This window comes from Salvelinus alpinus, unplaced genomic scaffold (assembly GCF_045679555.1).
Source record: "Salvelinus alpinus unplaced genomic scaffold, SLU_Salpinus.1 scaffold_45, whole genome shotgun sequence".
NCBI classification, from domain to species: domain Eukaryota; kingdom Metazoa; phylum Chordata; class Actinopteri; order Salmoniformes; family Salmonidae; genus Salvelinus; species Salvelinus alpinus.
In genome coordinates this window covers 270,176-297,540 of record NW_027255986.1, presented here as the reverse complement: position 1 = coordinate 297,540, position 27,365 = coordinate 270,176, and the positions used below count along the sequence as shown (strand labels likewise).

General features: G+C 47.8%; 1 protein-coding gene across 2 annotated transcripts in view; it reads left to right on the top strand.

The window, feature by feature from the left end:
* The first annotated feature begins 1,803 nt into the window (after positions 1-1,803).
* Positions 1,804-27,365, top strand: part of znf710b (zinc finger protein 710b) — a 50,680-nt gene continuing 25,118 nt past the window's right edge. The window contains exons 1-3 of one of the 2 annotated variants that reach the window (XM_071388617.1): positions 1,804-1,948; positions 2,229-2,426; positions 25,281-26,831. In XM_071388617.1, the coding sequence (XP_071244718.1) occupies positions 25,323-26,831 (1,509 nt within the window). In that variant the 5' untranslated portion in view covers positions 1,804-1,948; positions 2,229-2,426; positions 25,281-25,322. Of the gene's footprint in view, positions 1,949-2,228; positions 2,427-20,168; positions 20,257-25,280; positions 26,832-27,365 lie in introns of those variants that run through there. The other variant, XM_071388616.1, reaches the window with a different exon arrangement.

Below are 27,365 nucleotides of genomic sequence, written 5' to 3'. Positions count from 1 at the left end.
TAGACTACTGTATGCACATCAAGAGTTCAGTGTTCAGTCACAACAATCATAGCTGCTGAATATCTGAAGAATCCTAATAGATCATAACAGAAACAAACTGAACCTTTAAACATGAAGGAAGCTCCTTCAAAAATACAAGGCAGGCAGTAGCCTCCGGTGGGCCTGCGCCATAGAGATAGATAGAGGACTCATCCTTATATCTTGCCATTATAGCATAACAGCATGGGCAGCGACATTGAGGCAATCTCCATATTGAAATAGTAATTTTTCTTCACGATTGGCTGATACCGATAGGACATGACTCCTATATTAGTCCCACCCAGTTAACTATATTAAATACAACCTATATTAATACTACACTGCTCAAAAAAATAAAGGGAACACTTAAACAACGCAATGTAACTCCAAGTCAATCACACTTCTGTGAAATCAAACTGTCCACTTAGGAAGCAACACTGATTGACAATAAATTTCACATGCTGTTGTGCAAATAGAATAGACAAAAGGTGGAAATTATAGGCAATTAGCCAGACACCCCCAATAAAGGAGTGATTCTGCAGGTGGTGACCACAGACCACTTCTCAGTTCCTACTGATGTTTTGGTCACTTTTGAATGCTGGCCACAAATGTCAAATGGCCTGCTGGAGGTCATTTTGCAGGGCTCTGGCAGTGCACCTCCTTGCACAAAGGCTGAGGTAGCGGTCCTGCTGCTGGGTTGTTGCCCTCCTACGGCCTCCTCCACGTCTCCTGATGTACTGGCCTGTCTCCTGGTAGCGCCTCCATGCTCTGGACACTACGCTGACAGACACAGCAAACCTTTTTGCCACAGCTCGCATTGATGTGCCATCCTGGATGAACTGCACTACCTGAGCCACTTGTGTGGGTTGTAGACTCCGTCTCATGCTACCACTAGAGTGAAAGCACCGCCACCATTCAAAAGTGACCAAAACATCAGCCAGGAAGCATAGGAACTGAGAAGTGGTCTGTGGTCATCACCTGCAGAACCATTCCTTTATTGGGGGTGTCTTACTAATTGCCTATAATTTCCACCTTTTGTCTATTCCATTTGCACAACAGCATGTGAAATTTATTGTCAATCAGTGTTGCTTCCTAAGTGGACAGTTTGATTTCACAGAAGTGTGATTGACTTGGAGTTACATTGTGTTGTTTAAGTGTTCCCTTTATTTTTTTGAGCAGTGTACCTTTTGGCGACTAGAGGCCTCTATTCTTCTCTATGGTCTGCACCAAGCCTGTCTGCAGGGTATATTGTGCTAGAGCGCCCTCTGGTGGCATAATAACGCCCAACAAGGACTTTATGGGATATTATTCATTATTATTATTAGTTATAAATAGAGAGTAATGAGAAGAAAATGTTAATAATTATTGTCACTATTGGTTGCATGTGGCAGACCTTGCGGACCAAACTCCACATGGTGAAGAGACCTTTGTAACAATAGTTGCGTCCCTTTCTTTGCTTGCTGAAATCCATACTTTTTCAATGAACGTGAATACAACCACCACCGACTTTTTGCTCGTTTCTGTTTCTCGAAGGTGGAAACTCAGAACACGTGTCAATGTAAATCCGATGACGTGTGTAAATGAAACCTATAAAATGATTGTAAAAAACACGTGTCTATTTCTATGATTTCTCTCGTTATTTCTCAGTATCTCTCGAGTCGGGACAGAAATGTCTATACAGTTATGCAACAACAGTATTGTTTACTGGCGCCTGTAATGATCTAAATATGATTGGTTGTCACCAGCTGTAGAGCGTGTGATTTGATTGGACAATGGTATTTGGAGACATATGCATACGTCATGTCATCCCTTTCCTTCAGAAACGAGAATAAAAGTCGGTGGTTGTATTTGATGAATGTTTATTGAAAAAGTATACATTTCAGCAAACAAAGAAAGGCCCACGACTACAGAGGACAAACATAGGTACAAGGTAGGCGTTTCATGATTGACATTTTTTGGGGTATTGACCTTGAGCGAATCAATGTAGTCGGAGCTAGATTCCGCAAAGCCTGGTCTCTGCTCCACTCTGTTGGTGAAGTTCACCATAAACTTCCTTCACCATGGAATGAGGTTTAGTCCGCTAGGGGCAGACCTTGAGTTGGAGCCTATTGGCCTACCGGAATGTGTTCTATGACTAAAAAGAAAGTAAAGGTGGTACATGTATTATATGTTAGTAATATGGCAATAGTAACGAGGTGTCTATTCTCCAGGTCAGTTGATCAGCACGTCTGTCCTGTCTGCCGGCGAGGAGGAGGTCTCTGTTGTTTATTCATTTACGTCACCCCTCTCCCTTCCTCCTTCCGTCCTGCTCTACATACAACGTCAACGGGGACACAACGTTCAAACTGTCTTCTCATATTAAAACCCGACACAATCACTTCGCCACCATAAACCTCTTTTGGAACCAGGTGAGTTGAATATCTGTTAATTGGTGAAATAAAGGAGGAAACAGCGAATCCAGTAGACCGGCCGGCGAGGCGACTGGGTCTCTAGTCTAGCGTAATGTATCAAAGTCCTTTTCACTCGCTCTGAAAATGGTTCTCTGCGTACCGCGAGTGTGTAGCGTGCTTGTTTACGCGTCGTTATCTTTATGGCGGCTAACAACGGCTTGTAAACAAACAGCCCGTCTACGTCAGCCACTATGGAGCCAAAATGTCGTCTTTTATTTGACTTCCACATTCTATGTCCCACGCCACAAACAGATGGCGTCGTGAGGGGGATGGAGGGAATGTGAAAGAGACCCATAAACGAGGAGCGAGGCTACACTAGCTATCCCCATCTCAGAGCTGAGCCCTCCATGCCACTAGCGGGTCTGGCCGAACCTGTCTGTAGGAGGCCCGTCCAGACCCGGTCTTTCTTCAACTTAGTTTTCCTTTCAAGTTACCGGCCCATTTAAAGATAGTGGCGTGTTCAGAGACTAATAATGACCAGCCAATTGAAACAATTACTGGTGGTTTTTGTGCTGTTGGATACATTTGGTAGGACCATGGAGGAATTGGACTCAAGGCTGATGCTTCTTGTTCCAAATGAATGGATTTCTGACCCATTCTCTAGTCTTTTGTAAAGCATCAACATCATCATTAGCCTCAACTACAGTTTTTTAAAGTTATGATCTAGTCCAGGGGTATACAGATCTGTCCCTATGAGGTCTGGAGTACTGGTGGTTTTCTGTTCTACCTGATAATGAATTGCCCCACAATACAGTCAGGGACATCTATTTAGGCAACACAGTGATATGGATTATTGTACTGCATTACAGGTACGCCCAGTGTAATGGATCATTAATAGTAGTCAGATCTTGGTGAATAAGCACGGGACCCACTGTCGCAGGTAGTGCACTGCATACCAGGTGCTTCTGAACATCTGGTTGATGAGTTGATCGTCTGGTACTGGAGTTTATAGTAATGTCATGGAGGTGGTACAGTAGATTATAGTAATGTCATGGAGGTGGTACAGTAGATTATAGTAATGTCATGGAGGTGGTACAGTAGATTATAGTAATGTCATGGAGGTGGTACAGTAGATTATAGTAATGTCATGGAGGTGGTACAGTAGATTATAGTAATGTCATGGAGGTGGTACAGTAGATTATAGTAATGTCATGGAGGTGGTACAGTAGATTATAGTAATGTCATGGAGGTGGTACAGTAGATTATAGTAATGTCATGGAGGTGGTATAGTAGATTATAGTAATGTCATGGAGGTGGTACAGTAGATTATAGTAATGTCATGGAGGTGGTACAGTAGATTATAGTAATGTCATGGAGGTGGTACAGTAGATTATAGTAATGTCATGGAGGTGGTACAGTAGATTATAGTAATGTCATGGAGGTGGTACAGTAGATTATAGTAATGTCATGGAGGTGGTACAGTAGATTATAGTAATGTCATGGAGGTGGTACAGTAGATTATAGTAATGTCATGGAGGTGGTACAGTAGATTATAGTAATGTCATGGAGGTGGTACAGTAGATTATAGTAATGTCATGGAGGTGGTACAGTAGATTATAGCAATGTCATGGGGGTGGTACTGTAGATTATAGTAATGTCATGGCGGTGGTACAGTAGATTATAGTATTGTCATGGAGGTGGTACAGTAGATTATAGTAATGTCATGGAGGTATAGTAGATCATAGTAATGTCATGGAGGTGGTACAGTAGATTATAGTAATGTCATGGAGGTGGTACAGTAGATTATAGTAATGTCATGGAGGTGGTACAGTAGATTATAGTAATGTCATGGAGATGGTACAGTAGATTATAGTAATGTCATGGAGGTGGCACAGTAGATTATAGTAATGTCATGGAGGTGGTACAGTAGATTATAGTAATGTCATGGAGGTGGTACAGTAGATTATAGTAATGTCATGGAGGTGGTACTGTAGATTATAGTAATGTCATGGTGGTGGTACTGTAGATTATAGTAATGTCATGGAGGTGGTACAGTAGATTATAGTAATGTCATGGAGGTGGTACTGTAGATTATAGTAATGTCATGGAGGTGGTACAGTAGATTATAGTAATGTCATGGAGGTGGTACAGTAGATTATAGTAATGTCATGGAGGTGGTACAGTAGATTATAGTAATGTCATGGAGGTGGTACAGTAGATTATAGTAATGTCATGGAGGTGGTACAGTAGGTTATAGTAATGTCATGGTGGTGGTACAGTAGATTATAGTAATGTCATGGAGGTGGTACAGTAGATTATAGTAATGTCATGGAGGTGGTACAGTAGATTATAGTAATGTCATGGTGGTGGTACAGTAGATTATAGTAATGTCATGGAGGTGGTACAGTAGATTATAGCAATGTCATGGCGGTGGTATAGTAGATTATAGTAATGTCATGGAGGTGGTACAGTAGATTATAGTAATGTCATGGAGGTGGTACAGTAGATTATAGTAATGTCATGGAGGTGGTACAGTAGATTATAGTAATGTCATGGAGGTGGTACAGTAGATTATAGTAATGTCATGGAGGTGGTACAGTAGATTATAGTAATGTCATGGAGGTATAGTAGATTATAGTTATGTCATGGAGGTGGTACAGTAGATTATAGTAATGTCATGGAGGTGGTACAGTAGATTATAGTAATGTCATGGAGGTGGTACAGTAGATTATAGTAATATCATGGAGGTGGTACTGTAGATTATAGTAATGTCATGGAGGTGGTACAGTAGATTATAGTAATGTCATGGAGGTGGTACAGTAGATTATAGTAATATCATGGAGGTGGTACAGTAGATTATAGTAATATCATGGAGGTGGTACTGTAGATTATAGTAATGTCATGGAGGTGGTACAGTAGATTATAGTAATGTCATGGAGGTGGTACAGTAGATTATAGTAATGTCATGGAGGTGGTACAGTAGATTATAGTAATGTCATGGAGGTGGTACAGTAGATTATAGTAATGTCATGGAGGTGGTACAGTAGATTATAGTAATGTCATGGAGGTGGTACAGTAGATTATAGTAATGTCATGGAGGTGGTACAGTAGATTATAGTAATGTCATGGAGGTGGTACTGTAGATTATAGTAATGTCATGGAGGTGGTATAGTAGATATAGTAATGTCATGGAGGTACAGTAGATTATAGTAATGTCATGGAGGTGGTACAGTAGATTATAGTAATGTCATGGAGGTGGTACAGTAGATTATAGTAATGTCATGGAGGTGGTACAGTAGATTATAGTAATGTCATGGAGATGGTACAGTAGATTATAGTAATGTCATGGAGGTGGCACAGTAGATTATAGTAATGTCATGGAGGTGGCACAGTAGATTATAGTAATGTCATGGAGGTGGTACAGTAGATTATAGTAATGTCATGGAGGTGGTACAGTAGATTATAGTAATGTCATGGAGGTGGTACTGTAGATTATAGTAATGTCATGGTGGTGGTACTGTAGATTATAGTAATGTCATGGAGGTGGTACAGTAGATTATAGTAATGTCATGGAGGTGGTACTGTAGATTATAGTAATGTCATGGAGGTGGTACAGTAGATTATAGTAATGTCATGGAGGTGGTACAGTAGATTATAGTAATGTCATGGTGGTGGTACAGTAGATTATAGTAATGTCATTGAGGTGGTACAGTAGATTATAGTAATGTCATGGAGGTGGTACAGTAGATTATAGTAATGTCATGGAGGTGGTACAGTAGATTATAGTAATGTCATGGAGGTGGTACAGTAGATTATAGTATGTTTAATGTTTAACCTGGTAGTCTACCTCCAACCTTATAGCAGGTGTGTTGAATGTTTAACCTGGTAGTCTACCTCCAACCTTATAGCAGGTGTGTTGAATGTTTAACCCGGTAGTCTACTTCCAACCTTATAGCAGGTATGTTGAATGTTTAACCTGGTAGTCTACCTCCAATCTTATAGCAGGTGTGTTGAATGTTTAACCTGGTAGACTACCTCCAACCTTATAGCAGGTGTGTTGAATGTTTAACCTGGTAGTCTACCTCCAACCTTATAGCAGGTGTGTTGAATGTTTAACCTGGTAGTCTACTTCCAACCTTATAGCAGGTATGTTGAATGTTTAACCTGGTAGTCTACCTCCAATTTTATAGCAGGTGTGTTGAATGTTTAACCTGGTAGACTACCTCCAACCTTATAGCAGGTGTGTTGAATGTTTAACCTGGTAGTCTACCTCCAACCTTATAGCAGGTGTGTTGAATGTTTAACCTGGTAGTCTTCCTCCAACCTTATAGCAGGTGTGTTGAATGTTTAACCTGGTAGTCTACCTCCAACCTTATAGCAGGTGTGTTGAATGTTTAACCTGGTAGTCTACTTCCAACCTTATAGCAGGTATGTTGAATGTTTAACCTGGTAGTCTACCTCCAATCTTATAGCAGGTGTGTTGAATGTTTAACCTGGTAGACTACCTCCAACCTTATAGCAGGTGTGTTGAATGTTTAACCTGGTAGTCTACCTCCAACCTTATAGCAGGTGTGTTGAATGTTTAACCTGGTAGTCTTCCTCCAACCTTATAGCAGGTGTGTTGAATGTTTAACCTGGTAGTCTACCTCCAACCTTATAGCAGGTGTGTTGAATGTTTAACCTGGTAGTCTACCTCCAACCTTATAGCAGGTATGTTGAATGTTTAACCTGGTAATCTACCTCCAAGGGTACAGGGTCTTTACCTGGCTAGGGTACAGGGTCTATACCTGGCTAGGGTACAGGTGACAGGGTCTATACCTGGCTAGGGTACAGGGTCTATACCTGGCTAGGGTACAGGTGACAGGGTCTATACCTGGCTAGGTGACAGGGTCTATACCTGGCTAGGGTACAGGGTCTATACCTGGCTAGGGTACAGGGTCTATAACTGGCTAGGGTACAGTTGACAGGGTCTATGCCTGGCTAGGTGACAGGGTCTATACCTGGCTAGGGTACAGGGTCTATACCTGGCTAGGTGACAGGGTCTATACCTGGCTAGGGTACAGGTGACTGGGTCTATACCTGGTTAGGTGACAGGGTTTATACCTGGCTAGGTGACTGGGTCTAAACCTGGCTAGGGTACAAGGTCTATACCTGGCAAGGGTACAGGGTCTATACCTGGCCAGGTGACAGGGTCTATGCCTGGCTAGGTGACAGGGTCTATACCTGGCTAGGGTACAGGGTCTATACCTGGCTAGGGTACAGGTGACAGGGTCTATACCTGGCTAGGTGACAGGGTCTATGCCTGGCTAGGGTACAGGGTCTATACCTGGCTTGGGTACAGGTGACAGGGTCCATGCCTGGCTAGGGTACAGGTGACAGGGTCTATACCTGGCTAGGGTACAGGTGACAGGGTCTAAACCTGGCTAGGTGACAGGGTCTATACCTGGCTAGGTGACAGGGTCTATACCTGGCTAGGTGACAGGGTCTATACCTGGCTAAGTGACAGGGTCTATACCTGGCTAAGTGACAGGTGATGGGATCTATGCCTGGCTAGGTGACAGGTGACATGGTCTATACCTGGCTAGGTGACAGGGTCCATACCTGGCTAGGTGACAGGGTCTATAACTGGCTAGGGTACAGGTGACAGGGTCTATACCTGGCTAGGGTACAGGGTCTATACCTGGCTAGGGTACAGGTGACAGGGTCTATACCTGGCTAGGTGACAGGGTCTATACCTGGCTAGGGTACAGGGTCTATACCTGGCTAGGGTACAGGGTCTATAACTGGCTAGGGTACAGTTGACAGGGTCTATGCCTGGCTAGGTGACAGGGTCTATACCTGGCTAGGGTACAGGGTCTATACCTGGCTAGGTGACAGGGTCTATACCTGGCTAGGGTACAGGTGACAGGGTCTATACCTGGCTAGGTGACAGGGTCTATACCTAGCTAGGGTACAGGGACTATACCTGGCTAGGTGACAGGGTCTATACCTGGCTAGGGTACAGGTGACAGGGTCTATACCTGGCTAGGTGACAGGGTCTATACCTAGCTAGGGTACAGGGACTATACCTGGCTAGGTGACAGGGTCTATACCTGGCTTGGGTACAGGTGACAGGGTCCATGCCTGGCTAGGGTACAGGTGACAGGGTCTATACCTGGCTAGGGTACAGGTGACAGGGTCTAAACCTGGCTAGGTGACAGGGTCTATACCTGGCTAGGTGACAGGGTCTATACCTGGCTAGGTGACAGGGTCTATACCTGGCTAAGTGACAGGGTCTATACCTGGCTAAGTGACAGGGTCTATACCTGGCTAAGTGACAGGTGATGGGATCTATGCCTGGCTAGGTGACAGGTGACATGGTCTATACCTGGCTAGGTGACAGGGTCCATACCTGGCTAGGTGACAGGGTCTATAACTGGCTAGGGTACAGGTGACAGGGTCTATACCTGGCTAGGGTACAGGGTCTATACCTGGCTAGGGTACAGGTGACAGGGTCTATACCTGGCTAGGTGACAGGGTCTATACCTGGCTAGGGTACAGGGTCTATACCTGGCTAGGGTACAGGGTCTATAACTGGCTAGGGTACAGTTGACAGGGTCTATGCCTGGCTAGGTGACAGGGTCTATACCTGGCTAGGGTACAGGGTCTATACCTGGCTAGGTGACAGGGTCTATACCTGGCTAGGGTACAGGTGACAGGGTCTATACCTGGCTAGGTGACAGGGTCTATACCTAGCTAGGGTACAGGGACTATACCTGGCTAGGGTACAGGTGACTGGGTCTATACCTGGTTAGGTGACAGGGTTTATACCTGGCTAGGTGACTGGGTCTAAACCTGGCTAGGGTACAAGGTCTATACCTGGCAAGGGTACAGGGTCTATACCTGGCCAGGTGACAGGGTCTATGCCTGGCTAGGTGACAGGGTCTATACCTGGCTAGGGTACAGGGTCTATACCTGGCTAGGTGACAGGGTCTATACCTGGCTAGGGTACAGGTGACAGGGTCTATACCTGGCTAGGGTACAGGTGACAGGGTCTATACCTGGCTAGGGTACAGGTGACAGGGTCTATACCTGGCTAGGTGACAGGGTCTATACCTGGCTAGGTGACAGGGTCTATACCTGTCTAGGGTACAGGTGACAGGGTCTAAACCTGGCTAGGGTACAGGTGACATGATCTATACCTGGCTAGGGTACAGGTGACAGGGTCTATACCTGGCTAGGGTACAGGTGACATGATCTATACCTGGCTAGGGTACAGGTGACAGGGTCTATACCTGGCTAGGTGACAGGGTCTATACCTGGCTAGGTAACAGGGTCTATGCCTGGCTAGGGTACAGGGACTATACCTGGCTAGGGTACAGGGTCTATACCTGTCTAGGTGACAGGGTCTATACCTGGCTAGGGTACAGGTGACAGGGTCCATGCCTGGCTAGGGTACAGGTGACAGGGTCTATACCTGGCTAGGTGACAGGGTCTATACCTGGCTAGGTGACAGGGTCTATACCTAGCTAGGGTACAGGTGACAGGGTCTATACCTGGCTAGGTGACAGGGTCTATACCTGGCTAGGGTACAGGTGACAGGGTCTATACCTGGCTAGGTGACAGGGTCTATACCCGGCTAGGGTACAGGTGACAGGGTCTATACCTGGCTAGGTGACAGGGTCTATACCTAACTAGGGTACAGGTGACAGGGTCTATACCTGGCTAGGTGACAGGGTCTATACCCGGCTAGGGTACAGGTGACAGGGTCTATACCTGGCTAGGGTACAGGTGACTGGGTCTATACCTGGCTAGGTGACAGGGTTTATACCTGGCTAGGTGACTGGGTCTAAATCTGGTTAGGGTACAGTGTCTATACCTGGCTAGGTGACAGGGTCTATACCTGTCTAGGTGACAGGGTCTATACCTGGCTAGGGTACAGGTGACAGGGTCTATGCCTGGCTAGGTGACAGGGTCTATACCTGGCTAGGGTACAGGTGACAGGGTCTATGCCTGGCTAGGGTACAGGTGACAGGGTCTATACCTGGCTAGGTGACAGGGTCTATACCTGGCTAGGGTACAGGGTCTATACCTGGCTAGGTGACAGGGTCTATACCTGGCTAGGGTACAGGGTCTATACCTGGCTAGGTGACAGGGTCTATACCTGGCTAGGGTACAGGTGACAGGGTCTATACCTGGCTAGGTGACAGGGTCTATACCTGGCTAGGGTACAGGTGACAGGGTCTATACCTGGCTAGGTGACAGGGTCTATACCCGGCTAGGGTACAGGTGACAGGGTCCATACCTGGCTAGGTGACAGGGTCTATACCTAACTAGGGTACAGGTGACAGGGTCTATACCTGGCTAGGTGACAGGGTCTATACCCGGCTAGGGTACAGGTGACAGGGTCTATACCTGGCTAGGGTACAGGTGACTGGGTCTATACCTGGCTAGGTGACAGGGTTTATACCTGGCTAGGTGACTGGGTCTAAATCTGGTTAGGGTACAGTGTCTATACCTGGCTAGGTGACAGGGTCTATACCTGGCTAGGTGATAGGGTCTATACCTGGCTAGGTGACAGGGTCTATACCTGGCTAGGTGACAGGGTCTATACCTGGCTAGGTGACAGGGTCTATACCTGGCTAGGTGACGGGGTCTATGCCTGGCTAGGTGACAGGGTCTATACCTGGCTAGGTGACAGGGTCTATACCTGGCTAGGTGACGGGGTCTACACCTGGCTAGGTGACCATAGGCTAACATGGTTCAGACTCCATAACATTTAGTCTCTCATGGGTATGAAGATACAGGGGGTTAACAGAGTAGAATTCTTGAATACACTGATGAAACTAATATTGTCAAGCTGTCTGTGTATTCAACTGTTTTGTTGTAGCCATGTTTGTGTAACAACACATAGTGGAGCAAGACTTATCTATCCTCTTTCTATATGTTTCTCTCTCTCTTTCCCTTCCCCCTCTCTCTCTCTCTCTCTCTCTTTCTCTTCCCCCTCTCTCTCTCTCTCTCTCTCGTTCCCTTCCCCCTCTCTCTCTTTCTGTTCCTCTTTGCTCTGTCCTTCTCTCATTCTCCCCCTCTCTCTCTCTTTCCCTTCCCCCTCTCTCTCTTTCTGTTCCTCTTTGCTATGTCCTTCTCTCATTCTCCCTCTCTCTCTCATTCTCCCTCTCTCTCTCTCTCTCCCTCTCTCTCTCTCTCTCTCTCTCTGTCTCTGTCTCTCGCTCTTGTTTTCTCTCTCTTTTGCTCTCGGTTTCCATCTCACTCACTCCCTTCCTCCTCCCTCCCTCCTTCCTCTCTCTATTGCGCTCTCCCTCCCTCCCTCTCCTTTGCTCTCTCCCCTCCCTCCCTCCCTCCTTTGCTCTCTCCCCTCCCTCTCTCTCTGCATTCCCTCCCTCCCTCTCACGTTGCACCCTGCCCCTCCCGTTCTCTTTCTCTCTCACATTGCTCCCTTCCCCCATCTCCTCTCTCTTTCTCTCTTTCTCTCTCTCTACCATTCTCCCTGCCCCCATCTCCTCTCTCTTTCTCTCTTTCTCTCTCTCTACCATTCTCCCTTCCCCCACTGCTGCTGCCTCTCATTTTCCTTCTCCCTCACTCCACCATTTCACTCCCTCCCTCCCTCCCCTGTTCTCTTTATCTCCTCCCTTCCCTCCCCCCTCAATCCCTCTTTCATTCCATGCAATCATCTGTTCTAGCTCTCTCTCTGCTCTCTCTTTCTCTCTGCTCACTCTCTCCCTCTCTCTCTGTGCTTCCTCCATTACGCCCCCATTTTGTCCTCTCCTCTGAAAGCCTATCCTCCCTCTTTCCACCATGTTCTCTCCATCAGTTTTTTCCCTCTCTCCTTCATATTCTCTCCATCATGTTGTTTCCCCTCTTCCAGACCATTTATTATACCAACTTTACTGACTGATATTTGATTCAGAAATGTGCTTTAAACAAACCTCTGAATCTGATCTACTTAAAGCTGGTGTTAGTTAGTTATCTCTAGAAGTGTCCCAGTGTGTTGGTGTCTAACCATTATTAGAACCATGGTGTCCCACATACTGTCTATTACAACACAATATCTGCTTCTCTGTGGGTCATGGCTGTTGGTTGGGTTCCACAGGTGTCCATTTCTGTAATACACAATATGCTGACGGACCAGGGGACAGACCAGGGGACAGTGTTGAGCTCAGTTTCCTCAGTACTAGTGTAGTGTTGACCAGGGGACAGTGTTGATCTCAGTTTCCCCAGTACTAGTGTAGTGTTGACCAGGGGACAGACCAGGGGACAGTGTTGATCTCAGTTTCCCCCAGTACTAGTGTAGTGTTGACCAGGGGACAGTGTTGATCTCAGTTTCCCCCAGTACTAGTGTAGTGTTGACCAGGGGACAGTGTTGATCTCAGTTTCCCCCAGTACTAGTGTAGTGTTGAGCAGGGGACAGTGTTGATCTCAGTTTCCCCCAGTACTAGTGTAGTGTTGACCAGGGGACAGTGTTGATCTCAGTTTCCCCAGTACTAGTGTAGTGTGGACCAGGGGACAGTGTTGAGCTCATTTTCCCCAGTACTAGTGTAGTGTTGACCAGGGGACAGTGTTGATCTCAGTTTTCCCCAGTACTAGTGTAGTGTTGACCAGGGGACAGTGTTGATCTCAGTTTCCCCCAGTACTAGTGTAGTGTTGACCAGGGGACAGTGTTGATCTCAGTTTCCCCCAGTACTAGTGTAGTGTTGACCAGGGGACAGTGTTGATCTCAGTTTCCCCAGTACTAGTGTAGTGTGGACCAGGGGACAGTGTTGAGCTCAGTTTCCCCAGTACTAGTGTAGTGTTGACCAGGGGACAGTGTTGAGCTCAGTTTCCCCAGTACTAGTGTAGTGTTGACCAGGGGACAGACCAGGGGACAGTGTTGAGCTCAGTTTCCCCAGTACTAGTATAGTGTTGACCAGGGGACAGTGTTGAGCTCAGTTTCCCCAGTACTAGTATAGTGTTGACCAGGGGACAGACCAGGGGACAGTGTTGAGCTCAGTTTCCCCAGTACTAGTGTAGTGTTGACCAGGGGACAGTGTTGATCTCAGTTTCCCCAGTACTAGTGTAGTGTTGACCAGGGGACAGTGTTGATCTCAGTTTCCCCAGTACTAGTGTAGTGTGGACCAGGGGACAGTGTTGAGCTCAGTTTCCCCAGTACTAGTGTAGTGTAGACCAGGGGACAGTGTTGAGCTCAGTTACCCCAGTACTAGTGTAGTGTTGACCAGGAAACAGTGTTGATCTCAGTTTCCCCAGTACTAGTATAGTGTTGACCAGGGGACAGACCAGGGGACAGTGTTGAGCTCAGTTTCCCCAGTACTAGTGTAGTGTTGACCAGGGGACAGTGTTGATCTCAGTTTCCCCCAGTACTAGTGTAGTGTTGACCAGGGGACAGACCAGGGGACAGTGTTGATCTCAGTTTCCCCCAGTACTAGTGTAGTGTTGACCAGGGGACAGTGTTGAGCTCAGTTCCCCCAGTACTAGTGTAGTGTTGACCAGGGGACAGACCAGAGGACAGTGTTGAGCTCAGTTTCCCCAGTACTAGTGTAGTGTGGACCAGGGGACAGACCAGGGGACAGTGTTGAGCTCAGTTACCCCAGTACTAGTGTAGTGTTGACCAGGGGACAGTGTTGAGCTCAGTTACCCCAGTACTAGTGTAGTGTTGACCAGGGGACAGACCAGGGGACAGTGTTGATCTCAGTTTCCCCAGTACTAGTATAGTGTTGACCAGGGGACAGTGTTGAGCTCAGTTTCCCCCAGTACTAGTGTAGTGTTGACCAGGGGACAGTGTTGACCTCAGTTTCCCCCAGTACTAGTGTAGTGTTGACCAGGGGACAGACCAGGGGACAGTGTTGATCTCAGTTTCCCCCAGTACTAGTGTAGTGTTGACCAGGGGACAGTGTTGATCTCAGTTTCCCCAGTACTAGTGTAGTGTTGACCAGGGGACAGACCAGGGGACAGTGTTGAGCTCAGTTTCCCCCAGTACTAGTGTAGTGTTGACCAGGGGACAGACCAGGGGACAGTGTTGATCTCAGTTTCCCAAGTACTAGTGTAGTGTTGACCAGGGGACAGACCAGGGGACAGTGTTGAGCTCAGTTTCCCCCAGTACTAGTGTAGTGTTGACCAGGGGACAGTGTTGAGCTCAGTTCCCCCAGTACTAGTGTAATGTTGACCAGGGGACAGTGTTGAGCTCAGTTTCCCCCAGTACTAGTGTAGTGTGGACCAGGGGACAGACCAGGGGACAGTGTTGATCTCAGTTTCCCCCAGTACTAGTGTAGTGTTGACCAGGGGACAGTGTTGATCTCAGTTTCCCCCAGTACTAGTGTAGTGTTGACCAGGGGACAGTGTTGACCTCAGTTTCCCCAGTACTAGTGTAGTGTTGACCAGGGGACAGACCTGGGGACAGTGTTGAGCTCAGTTCCCCCAGTACTAGTGTAGTGTGGACCAGGGGACAGTGTTGAGCTCAGTTAACCCAGTACTAGTGTAGTGTGGACCAGGGGACAGACCAGAGGACAGTGTTGAGCTCAGTTCCCCCCAGTACTAGTGTAGTGTTGACCAGGGGACAGACCAGGGGACAGTGTTGAGCTCAGTTACCCCCAGTACTAGTGTAGTGTTGACCAGGGGACAGACCAGAGGACAGTGTTGAGCTCAGTTTCCCCAGTACTAGTGTAGTGTGGACCAGGGGACAGACCAGGGGACAGTGTTGAGCTCAGTTCCCCCAGTACTAGTGTAGTGTTGACCAGGGGACAGTGTTGAGCTCAGTTACCCCAGTACTAGTGTAGTGTTGACCAGGGGACAGACCAGGGGACAGTGTTGATCTCAGTTTCCCCAGTACTAGTATAGTGTTGACCAGGGGACAGTGTTGAGCTCAGTTTCCCCCAGTACTAGTGTAGTGTTGACCAGGGGACAGTGTTGACCTCAGTTTCCCCCAGTACTAGTGTAGTGTTGACCAGGGGACAGACCAGGGGACAGTGTTGATCTCAGTTTCCCCCAGTACTAGTGTAGTGTTGACCAGGGGACAGTGTTGATCTCAGTTTCCCCAGTACTAGTGTAGTGTTGACCAGGGGACAGACCAGGGGACAGTGTTGAGCTCAGTTTCCCCCAGTACTAGTGTAGTGTTGACCAGGGGACAGACCAGGGGACAGTGTTGATCTCAGTTTCCCAAGTACTAGTGTAGTGTTGACCAGGGGACAGACCAGGGGACAGTGTTGAGCTCAGTTTCCCCCAGTACTAGTGTAGTGTTGACCAGGGGACAGTGTTGAGCTCAGTTCCCCCAGTACTAGTGTAGTGTTGACCAGGGGACAGACCAGGGGACAGTGTTGAGCTCAGTTACCCCAGTACTAGTGTAGTGTTGACCAGGGGACAGTGTTGAGCTCAGTTTCCCCCAGTACTAGTGTAGTGTGGACCAGGGGACAGTGTTGATCTCAGTTTCCCCCAGTACTAGTGTAGTGTTGACCAGGTGACAGTGTTGAGCTCAGTTACCCCCAGTACTAGTGTAGTGTGGACCAGGGGACAGTGTTGAGCTCAGTTTCCCCCAGTACTAGTGTAGTGTGGACCAGGGGACAGTGTTGAGCTCAGTTTCCCCCAGTACTAGTGTAGTGTTGACCAGGGGACAGTGTTGAGCTCAGTTTCCCCCAGTACTAGTGTAGTGTGGACCAGGGGACACAGACCAGGGGACAGTGTTGAGCTCAGTTCCCCAGTACTAGTGTAGTGTGGACCAGGGGACAGTGTTGAGCTCAGTTTCCCCAGTACTAGTGTAGTGTTGACCAAGGGACAGTGTTGAGCTCAGTTTCCCCCAGTACTAGTGTAGTGTGGACCAGGGGACAGTGTTGAGCTCAGTTTCCCCAGTACTAGTGTAGTGTTGACCAGGGGACAGTGTTGAGCTCAGTTCCCCCAGTACTAGTGTAGTGTTGACCAGGGGACAGTGTTGAGCTCAGTTTCCCCCAGTACTAGTGTAGTGTGGACCAGGGGACAGACCAGGGGACAGTGTTGAGCTCAGTTCCCCCCAGTACTAGTGTAGTGTGGACCAGGGGACAGACCAGGGGACAGTGTTGAGCTCAGTTCCCCCAGTACTAGTGTAGTGTTGACCAGGGGACAGACCAGGGGACAGTGTTGATCTCAGTTTCCCCCAGTACTAGTATAGTGTTGACCAGGGGACAGTGTTGAGCTCAGTTTCCCCCAGTACTAGTGTAGTGTTGACCAGGGGACAGACCAGGGGACAGTGTTGAGCTCAGTTCCCCCAGTACTAGTGTAGTGTTGACCAGGGGACAGACCAGGGGACAGTGTTGAGCTCAGTTCCCCCCAGTACTAGTGTAGTGTTGACCAGGGGACAGACCAGGGGACAGTGTTGAGCTCAGTTCCCCCCAGTACTAGTGTAGTGTTGACCAGGGGACAGTGTTGATCTCAGTTTCCCCCAGTACTAGTGTAGTGTTGACCAGGGGACAGTGTTGAGTTCAGTTCCCCCAGTACTAGTGTAGTGTTGACCAGGGGACAGTGTTGAGCTCAGTTCCCCCAGTACTAGTGTAGTGTGGACCAGGGGACAGACCAGGGGACAGTGTTGAGCTCAGTTTCCCCCAGTACTAGTGTAGTGTTGACCAGGGGACAGTGTTGAGTTCAGTTCCCCCAGTACTAGTGTAGTGTTGACCAGGGGACAGTGTTGAGCTCAGTTTCCCCCAGTACTAGTGTAGTGTTGACCAGGGGACAGACCAGGGGACAGTGTTGATCTCAGTTTCCCCAGTACTAGTGTAGTGTTGACCAGGGGACAGTGTTGAGCTCAGTTTCCCCCAGTACTAGTGTAGTGTTGACCAGGGGACAGTGTTGAGCTCAGTTTCCCCCAGTACTAGTGTAGTGTTGACCAGGGGACAGACTATTTACATGGTGAGATCCCCTATCAGTTTTTACCTAGAGACTAGACCTTATTGGTTTCAGTTTATCAGCATCCAGTTCAACATTATTTAACCTTTTATTTAAGTAGGCAAGTCAGTTAAAAAACTTCTTATGGCTGAAGTCCCGTTAACGGGATCGATATGACATCAGCCAGTGAAAGTGCAGGGCGCCAAATTCAAACAACAGAAATCTCATAATTACAATTCCTCAAGCATACAAGTATTTCACACCATTTTAAAGATACACTTTTTGTTAATCCCACCACAGTGTCCGATTTCAAAAAGGCTTTACAGCGAAAGCACCACAAACGATTATGTTAGGTCACCGCAAAATCACAGAAAAACACAGCCATTTTTCCAGCCAAAGACAGGAGTCACAAAACGCAGAAATAGAGATAAAATGAATCACTAACCTTTGATGATCTTCATCAGATGACACTCATAGGACTTCATGTTACACAATACATATATGTTTTGTTCGATAAAGTTCATATTTATATCCAAAAACCTCAGTTTACATTGGCGCCATGTTCAGAAATGCCTCCAAAATATCTGGAGAAATTGCAGAGAGCCACGTCAAATAACAGAAATACTCATCATAAACTTTGATGAAAGATGTTTTACATAGAATTAAAGATACACTTGTTCTTAATGCAACCGCTGTGTCAGATTTCAAAAAAGCTTTACGTCAAAAGCACAATATTCAATAATCTGAGAACAGCGTTCAGCCACAAAAGGAAGCCATACAGTTACCTGCCAAATTGTGCAGTCAACAAAACTCATGTATAGCATTTTAAATGTTCACTTACCTTTGCTGATCTTCGTCGGAATGCACTCCCAGGACTCCCACTTCCACAAGAAATGTTAGTTTTGTTCGGTAATGTCCATCATTTATGTCCAAATAGCTATTTTTGTCAGCGTGTTTGGTAAACAAATCCAAAGTCAGGAAGCACGTTCACTAAAAGCAGACGAAATGTCAAAAAGTTCCGTAACAGTCAGTAGAAACATGTGAAACGATGTATTGAATCAATCTTTAGGATGTTTTTAACATACATCTTCAATAACGTTTCAACCGGAGAATTCCATTGTCTTCAGAAGTGCGATGGAACAGAGCTCCCTCTCGTGTGAACGCGCATGGTCAGAGCATGGTCAGAGCATGGTCAGAGCATGGTCAGAGCATGGTCAGCTCAATCCAGACCTTACTCATTCCCGTCTGAATTCATTAGGCCCTAATCTATGGATTTCACATGACTGGGAATACAGATATGCATCTGTTGGCCACAGATACCTTAACAAAAAGGTAGACGCGTGGATCAGAAAACCAGTCAGTATCTGGTGTGACCACCATTTGCCTCAAGCACCGCAACACATCTCCATCGCATAGAGTTAATAAGGCTGTTAATTGAGACCTGTGGAATGTTGTGCCACTCCTCTTCAATGGCTGTGTGAAGTTGATGGATATTGGCAGGAACTGGAACACACTGTCGTACATGTCGACCCAGAGCATCCCAAACATGCTCAATTAGTGACATGTCTGAGTATGCAGGCCATGGAAGAACTGGGACATTTTCAGCTTCCAGGAATTGTGTTCAGATCCTTGCGACATGGGACCGTGCATTATCATACTGAAACATGAGGTGATGGCGGCGGATGAATGGCACGACAATGGGCCTCAGGCTGGTCTCAGATGATCCCTCAGTTTCATCCGCTGTCTGGGTGGCTGGTCTCAGATGATCCCTCAGTTTCATCAGCTGTCTGGGTGGCTGGTCTCAGATGATCCCTCAGTTTCATCAGCTGTCTGGGTGGCTGGTCTCAGACGATCCCTCAGTTTCATCCGCTGTCTGGGTGGCTGGTCTCAGATGATCCCTCAGTTTCATCAGCTGTCTGGGTGGCTGGTCTCAGACAAACCCTCAGTTTCATCAGCTGTCTGGGTGGCTGGTCTCAGATGATCCCTCAGTTTCATCAGCTGTCTGGGTGGCTGGTCTCAGACGATCCCTCAGTTTCATCAGCTGTCTGGGTGGCTGGTCTCAGATGATCCCTCAGTTTCATCAGCTGTCTGGGTGGCTGGTCTCAGACGATCCCTCAGTTTCATCAGCTGTCTGGGTGGCTGGTCTCAGATGATCCCTCAGTTTCATCAGCTGTCTGGGTGGCTGGTCTCAGATGATCCCTCAGTTTCATCCGCTGTCTGGGTGGCTGGTCTCAGACGATCCCTCAGTTTCATCCGCTGTCTGGGTGGCTGGTCTCAGATGATCCCTCAGTTTCATCCGCAGGTGAAGAAGCCCAATGTGGACCTCCTGGGCTGCTGTGGTTACACTTGGGCTACGGTTGTGAGGCCGGGACCATTCTTGATACACATGGGAAACTGTTGAGTGTGAAAGACCCAGCAGTGTTGCAGTTCTTGACTCAAACCTACTACCATAACCGTTCAAAGGTACTTTGTCTTGCCCATTCACCCTCTGAATGGCACATGTACACAATCCATGTCTCAATTGTCTTAAGGCTTAAACATCCTTCTTTAACCTGAGAGAGAGAGAGAGAGAGAGAGAGAGAGAGAGAGAGAGAGAGAGAGAGAGAGAGAGAGAGAGAGAGAGAGAGAGAGAGAGAGAGAGAGAGAGAGAGAGAGAGAGAGAGAGAGAGAGAGAGAGAGAGAGAGAGAGAGAGAGAGAGAGAGAGAGAGAGAGAGAGAGAGAGAGAGAGAGAGAGAGAGAGAGAGAGAGAGAGAGAGAGAGAGAGAGAGAGAGAGAGAGAGAGAGAGAGAGAGAGAGAGAGAGAGAGAGAGAGAGAGAGAGAGAGAGAGAGAGAGAGAGAGAGAGAGAGAGAGAGAGAGGTGGTAGGGGGAGGAGCCAGAAGGCCCGCCTCCTTCCTGACTATAAATAGGAGCAGAACACTTCCTCTCTTCTGTCTCTGAGACACTCTGTCTCTCTGTCTGGAGAATGAGGTCCTTGAAGCACCTGAAACATCACAACAGGAAGAATGTGGTGAGTTCTGGGCTGGTAACCACAGGATTAAGGTTAACATTTACCTTTGATGTGTTCAGTAGTTTGATTTAGTGGTGATTAGTTGGAACATGCAGTTTGAGAGTGTTGAGAAGGAGAAAATGTGATAGTTGTTGTTTAAAACGTTCTCCCTCCTTTTAGGTGAAGCCTTTCGCCATATTTCGTCCCAACAGCCTCAAATGTCTGTTTAAAGCTCTTTCATCTCGCTCTCTTTCTTCATGATTTATTCTTTCATTTTGTCTCTCTGTCTCTCTCTCTCTCTCTCTCTCTCTCGCGCTCTCTGTCTCTTGCTCTCTCCGTCTCTCTCTTCATGATCTAATCTTTCATTTTGTCATCTGTCTCTTGCTCTCTCTCTCTCTCTCTCTCTCTCTCTGTTGCTCTCTCTCTCCGTCTCTTTCTTCATGATCTAATCTTTCATTTTGTCATCTCTCTGTCTCTCTCTCTTTCTCTCTCTACACGATTTAATCTTTCATTTTGTCTGCCTTTCATTTAGTCATTTCTATCTATCTCTCCCTCTCTCTCGCTTGCTCACTCCCTCTCCCCTCCCTTTTCTCTCCCTCTCTCCCTCTCCCCTCCCTTTTTCTCTCTCTTGCTCACTCCCTCTCCCCCTCCATTTTCTCTCTCTTGCTCACTCCCTCTCCCCCTCCCTTTTCTCTCCCCTCCCTTTTCTCTCTCTTGCTCACTCACTCTCCCCTCCCTTTTCTCTCCCTCTCCCCCTCCATTTCCTCTCTCTTTTTTGTTTGCTCACTGCCTCCCTCTCCCCCACCCGCCTCTTTCACCCTCTCACTCTCATTCACTGCCCTCCCTTCCTCTTTTCTCTCCAGTGTCTTTCTCTTTTCATTCTCTCTCTCTCCCTCCCCCTCTTTTCATTCTCTCTCTCTCCCTCCCCCTCTCTTTCATTCTCTCTCTCTCCCTCCCCCTCTCTTTCATTCTCTCTCTCTCCCTCCCCCTCTCTTTCATTCTCTCTCTCTCCCTCCCCCTCTTTTTCATTCTCTCTCTCTCCCTCCCCCTCTCTTTCATTCTCTCTCTCTCCCTCCCCCTCTCTTTCCTTCTCTCTCTCTCCCTCCCCCTCTCTTTCCTTCTCTCTCTCTCCCTCCCCCTCTCTTTCCTTCTCTCTCTCTCCCTCCCCCTCTCTTTCCTTCTCTCTCTCTCCCTCCCCCTCTCTTTCCTTCTCTCTCTCTCCCTCCCCCTCTCTTTCCTTCTCTTTCTCCTCTCTTTCCTTCTCTTTCTCTCTCTCTCTCTCCATCCCCCTATTTCATCCATTCTCTTTCTCCCCTCCCCCTCTCCTCCATCACCCACTTTCATTTTCCTCCCCCCTTCTTCTTTCTCTCGCTCTCTGTGTCTGTTCTCTCTGTCTCTCTGTCTCTCTCTCTCTTCTCTCTCTCTCTCTCTCTCTCTTCTCTCTCTCTCTCTCTCTCTCTCTCTCTCTCTCTCTCTCTCTGACCTCTCTCTCTTTCTCTCTCTCTCTAACTGTTCTCAGACCAGATCTGTCACCATATCATATTATCATGTAAGGACAACATTGAGTCTAACTGTTCTCAGACCAGATCTGTTACCATATCATATTATCATGTAAGGACAACATTGAGTCTAACTGTTCTCAGACCAGATCTGTTACCATATCATATTATCATGTAAGGACAACATTGAGTCTAACTGTTCTCAGACCAGATCTGTTACCATATCATATTATCATGTAAGGACAACATTGAGTCTAACTGTTCTCAGACCAGATCTGTTACCATATCATATTATCATGTAAGGACAACATTGAGTCTAACTGTTCTCAGACCAGATCTGTTACCATATCATATTATCATGTAAGGACAACATTGAGTCTAACTGTTCTCAGACCAGATCTGTTACCATATCATATTATCATGTAAGGACAACATTGAGTCTAACTGTTCTCAGACCAGATCTGTCACCATATCATATTATCATGTAAGGACAACATTGAGTCTAACTGTTCTCAGACCAGATCTGTCACCATATCATATTATCATGTAAGGACAACATTGAGTCTAACTGTTCTCAGACCAGATCTGTCACCATATCATATTATCATGTAAGGACAACATTGAGTCTAACTGTTCTCAGACCAGATCTGTCACCATATCATATTATCATGTAAGGACAACATTGAGTCTAACTGTTCTCAGACCAGATCTGTCACCATATCATATTATCATGTAAGGACAACATTGAGTCTAACTGTTCTCAGACCAGATCTGTCACCATATCATATTATCATGTAAGGACAACATTATGTTACCATGAAAGTGTAGTTGTAGTCTTCTTACTGTGTGGATTCATTTAGTTAGCTCCATGTTCAGATGATATTATGGATCGGTATAGAATCTAGATGAATCTAAAGTAAAGGATTGTGAATGGGGATCTGATTTGGTTGGTCTTCAACACTCAGCTCCAACACTTCATTCAGCATAAATTACAGCCCTGAGATAGTGTGCCCCGGAGCAGGTTAGTTCTGGAGGTTTCTTTGCCATAGAAATTGGCTGACTAAAAGGTGAGCCTCTTTCATGTCACCTGTTATCCTGAGTTCAACTCAGTTGACCAACGTTAGCTCGCTAACTCCTATATCAAGATTCCTAATACGCCTCCCTGTCATTTTACATTTTAGTCATTTAGCAGACGCTCTTATCCAGAATGAATTACAGGAGCAATTAGGGTTAAGTGCATTGCTCAAGGGCACGTCGACAGATTCTTCACCTAGTTGCCTCTGGGATTTGAACCAACGACCTTTCAGTTGCTGGCCCAACGCTCTTAACCGATAGGCTACCTCAGTTGAGTTGCTGGCCCAACGCTCTTAACCGATAGGCTACCTCAGTTGAGTTGCTGGCCCAACGCTCTTAACCGATAGGCTACCTCAGTTGAGTTGCTGGCCCAACGCTCTTAACCGATAGGTTACCTCAGTTGAGTTGCTGGCCCATCGCTCTTAACCGATAGGCTACCTCAGTTGAGTTGCTGGCCCAACGCTCTTAACCGATAGGCTACCTCAGTTGAGTTGCTGGCCCAACGCTCTTAACCGATAGGCTACCTCAGTTGAGTTGCTGGCCCAACGCTCTTAACCGATAGGCTACCTCAGTTGAGTTGCTGGCCCAACGCTCTTAACCGATAGGCTACCTCAGTTGAGTTGCTGGCCCAACGCTCTTAACCAATAGGCTACCTCAGTTGAGTTGCTGTTATTGGTATTATTGATGATGGTTGACCAGGGGCTGATAGGTGATGATGGTTGACCAGGGCTGAGAGGTGATATTAGTGATGATGGTTGACCAGGGCTGAGAGGTGATATTAGTGATGATGGTTGACCAGGGCTGATAGGTGATATTATTGATGATGGTTGACCAGGGATGAGAGGTGATATTATTGATGATGGTTGACCAGGGCTGATAGGTGATATTAGTGATGATGGTTGACCAGGGCTGATAGGTGATATTAGTGATGATGGTTGACCAGGGGCTGATAGGTGATATTATTGATGATGGTTGACCAGGGATGATAGGTGATATTATTGATGATGGTTGACCAGGGCTGATAGGTGATATTATTGATGATGGTTGACCAGGGCTGATAGGTGATATTATTGATGATGGTTGACCAGGGCTGATAGGTGATATTAGTGATGATGGTTGACCAGGGCTGATGGGTGATATTAGTGATGATGGTTGACCAGGGCTGATGGGTGATATTAGTGATGATGGTTGACCAGGGGCTGATAGGTGATATTAGTGATGATGGTTGACCAGGGCTGATAGGTGATATTAGTGGTGATGGTTGACCAGGGCTGAGAGGTGATATTAGTGATGATGGTTGACCAGGGCTGATAGGTGATTTTATTGATGATGGTTGACCAGGGCTGATAGGTGATATTCGTGATGATGGTTGACCAGGGCTGATGGGTGATATTATTGATGATGGTTGACCAGGGGCTGAGAGGTGATATTAGTGATGATGGTTGACCAGGGCTGATAGGTGATATTAGTGATGATGGTTGACCAGGGCTGATAGGTGATATTAGTGATGATGGTTGACCAGGGCTGATAGGTGATATTAGTGATGATGGTTGACCAGGGCTGATAGGTGATATTATTGATGATGGTTGACCAGGGCTGATGGGTGATATTAGTGATGATGGTTGACCAGGGCTGAGAGGTGATATTATTGATGATGGTTGACCAGGGCTGATAGGTGATATTAGTGATGATGGTTGACCAGGGCTGATAGGTGATATTAGTGATGATGGTTGACCAGGGCTGAGAGGTGATATTAGTGATGATGGTTGACCAGGGCTGAGAGGTGATATTATTGATGATGGTTGACCAGGGCTGATAGGTGATATTATTGATGATGGTTGACCAGGGCTGAGAGGTGATATTAGTGATGATGGTTGACCAGGGCTGAGAGGTGATATTATTGATGATGGTTGACCAGGGCTGAGAGGTGATATTATTGATGATGGTTGACCAGGGCTGAGAGGTGATATTAGTGATGATGGTTGACCAGGGGCTGAGAGGTGATATTAGTGATGATGGTTGACCAGGGCTGAGAGGTGATATTAGTGATGATGGTTGACCAGGGCTGAGAGGTGATATTAGTGATGATGGTTGACCAGGGCTGATAGGTGATATTAGTGATGATGGTTGACCAGGGCTGATAGGTGATATTATTGATGATGGTTGACCAGGGCTGATAGGTGATATTAGTGATGATGGTTGACCAGGGCTGATAGGTGATATTAGTGATGATGGTTGACCAGGGCTGATAGGTGATATTAGTGATGATGGTTGACCAGGGCTGATAGGTGATATTATAGATGATGGTTGACCAGGGCTGATGGGTGATATTAGTGATGATGGTTGACCAGGGCTGATAGGTGATGAATTCTCTCCTCACTGACTCTGCTGATATCTCTGATCAACATGGTAGATTGTAAAGATGTGTTGACTGCAGTACTAACCTTGTCCCTCTCCCTGTCTGTGTCTCAGGAGGAAGCCAGCAGGCGCCTGGTTAGATGTGAGCCCAGGGCTATGGCCAGACAGGTTGATTCTGGCACTCAGACTGATCCTGTGGTGGTTCTGTCTCTAGCCCAGGCTGCTGTTCTGGGGCTCATCTCTCAGAATGAGGTGTTCGGTGCTACCATCGCTCCTAATGGCTTCTACACAGGAGAACCTAAAGAGTCCCCTGCCCTGCCTGTAGAGGGGGTGGATTACGAATACGCTGATCAGCTGATAGGAGCTAACGGAGATTACCTGGGAGACAACCTGCCTGAAGACGGACACATGCAGCCCAGCTGTAGCCAGAGGAGGTGGCACGGACCACCCCCCGAGGGGAAGATGGTAGGGCCCGAGCGCCATGCTGGAGTGCCTGTGGACGGGTCATCCCAAGTGAAAGGAGAGGGGGTTATCACTGGCCTGACGTCCTGTGTTCACATGCTGAACAACCTGGCTACTACTAGAGGGGGATTGGTCCAGGTTGACCCCGCCTCTCTCCGTGCCGCCGCCCAAAAAGGCTGTGCCGAGTGTGACAGAGACATGTCCAGCCAGCAGGCTAACACACACCCTCACACACACTCCCAGGCCGGCCACAGCCATAAAGGGGAGCCGGGGCATCGAGGCCTGCAGGGGCAGAGGGGGCATCAGGAGAGAGCAAGGGGGGAGGAGGAGGAGGAGGGAGAGGGAGAGCAGGGAAACAGCCTGATGAAAGGAGGACAGGAGGAGACTATCAGCAGCTACTTCCAGTCCAGCGAGGTGGGGGGGTACGAGGGGGGGGAGATCTACCATGAGAACAGCCAGGGTATGATGTGGGGCAACCAGCTGGAGCAGGGGGTGGGGGGAAGAGGAGGAGCAGGAGCAGGAAGAGGAGGGACCCATCGTCACCACGGCCGGAGGGTTGACCGTCTAGACATCAACATCCAGATAGATGAGTCGTACTGTGTGGACATGGGGGAGGGGCTGAAGAGATGGAAGTGTCGTATGTGTGAAAAGTCTTACACCTCCAAGTACAACCTGGTAACTCACATCCTGGGTCACCAGGGCATCAAGCCCCACGCCTGCCCCCACTGTGGGAAGCTGTTTAAACAGCCCAGCCACCTGCAGACCCACCTGCTCACCCACCAGGGAACTAGGCCTCATAAATGCACCGTGTGTAAGAAGGGCTTCACCCAGACCTCCCACCTGAAGAGACACATGCTGCAGCACACCGACGTCAAACCTTACAGCTGCCGCTTCTGTCGCCGTGGCTTCGCCTACCCCAGCGAGCTCCGCGCCCACGAGACCAAACACGAGCGCGGGCGCTGCCACGTGTGTTCCCAGTGTGGCATGGAGTTCCCCACCTACGCCCATCTGAAGCGCCACCAGACCAGCCACCAGGGACCAACTAGTTACCAGTGTACAGAGTGCGACAAGTCCTTCACCTACCGCAGCCAGCTGCAGAATCATCTACTGAAACACCAGAGTCCTCGGCCGTACTCCTGTTCCCACTGCGGCCTGGAGTTTGTCCAGCTGCACCACCTCCGCCAGCACGCCCTCACACACAAGGTACCTAACTCTGACCCCTGACCCCTAACCATAACCCTCCGCCAGCACGCCCTCACACACAAGGTACCTAACTCTGACCCCTGACCCCTAACCATAACCCTCCGCCAGCACGCCCTCACACACAAGGTACCTAACTCTGACCCCTGACCCCTAACCATAACCCTCCGCCAGCACGCCCTCACACACAAGGTACCTAACTCTGACCCCTAACCATAACCCTCCGCCAGCACGCCCTCACACACAAGGTACCTAACCCTGACCCCTAACCATAACCCTCCGCCAGCACACCCTCACACACAAGGTACCTAACTCTGACCCCTGACCCCTAACCATAACCCTCCGCCAGCACGCCCTCACACACAAGGTACCTAACTCTGACCCCTAACCATAACCCTCCGCCAGCACACCCTCACACACAAGGTACCTAACTCTGACCCCTGACCCCTAACTATAACCCTCCGCCAGCACGCCCTCACACACAAGGTACCTAACTCTGACCCCTAACCATAATCCTCCGCCAGCACGCCCTCACAC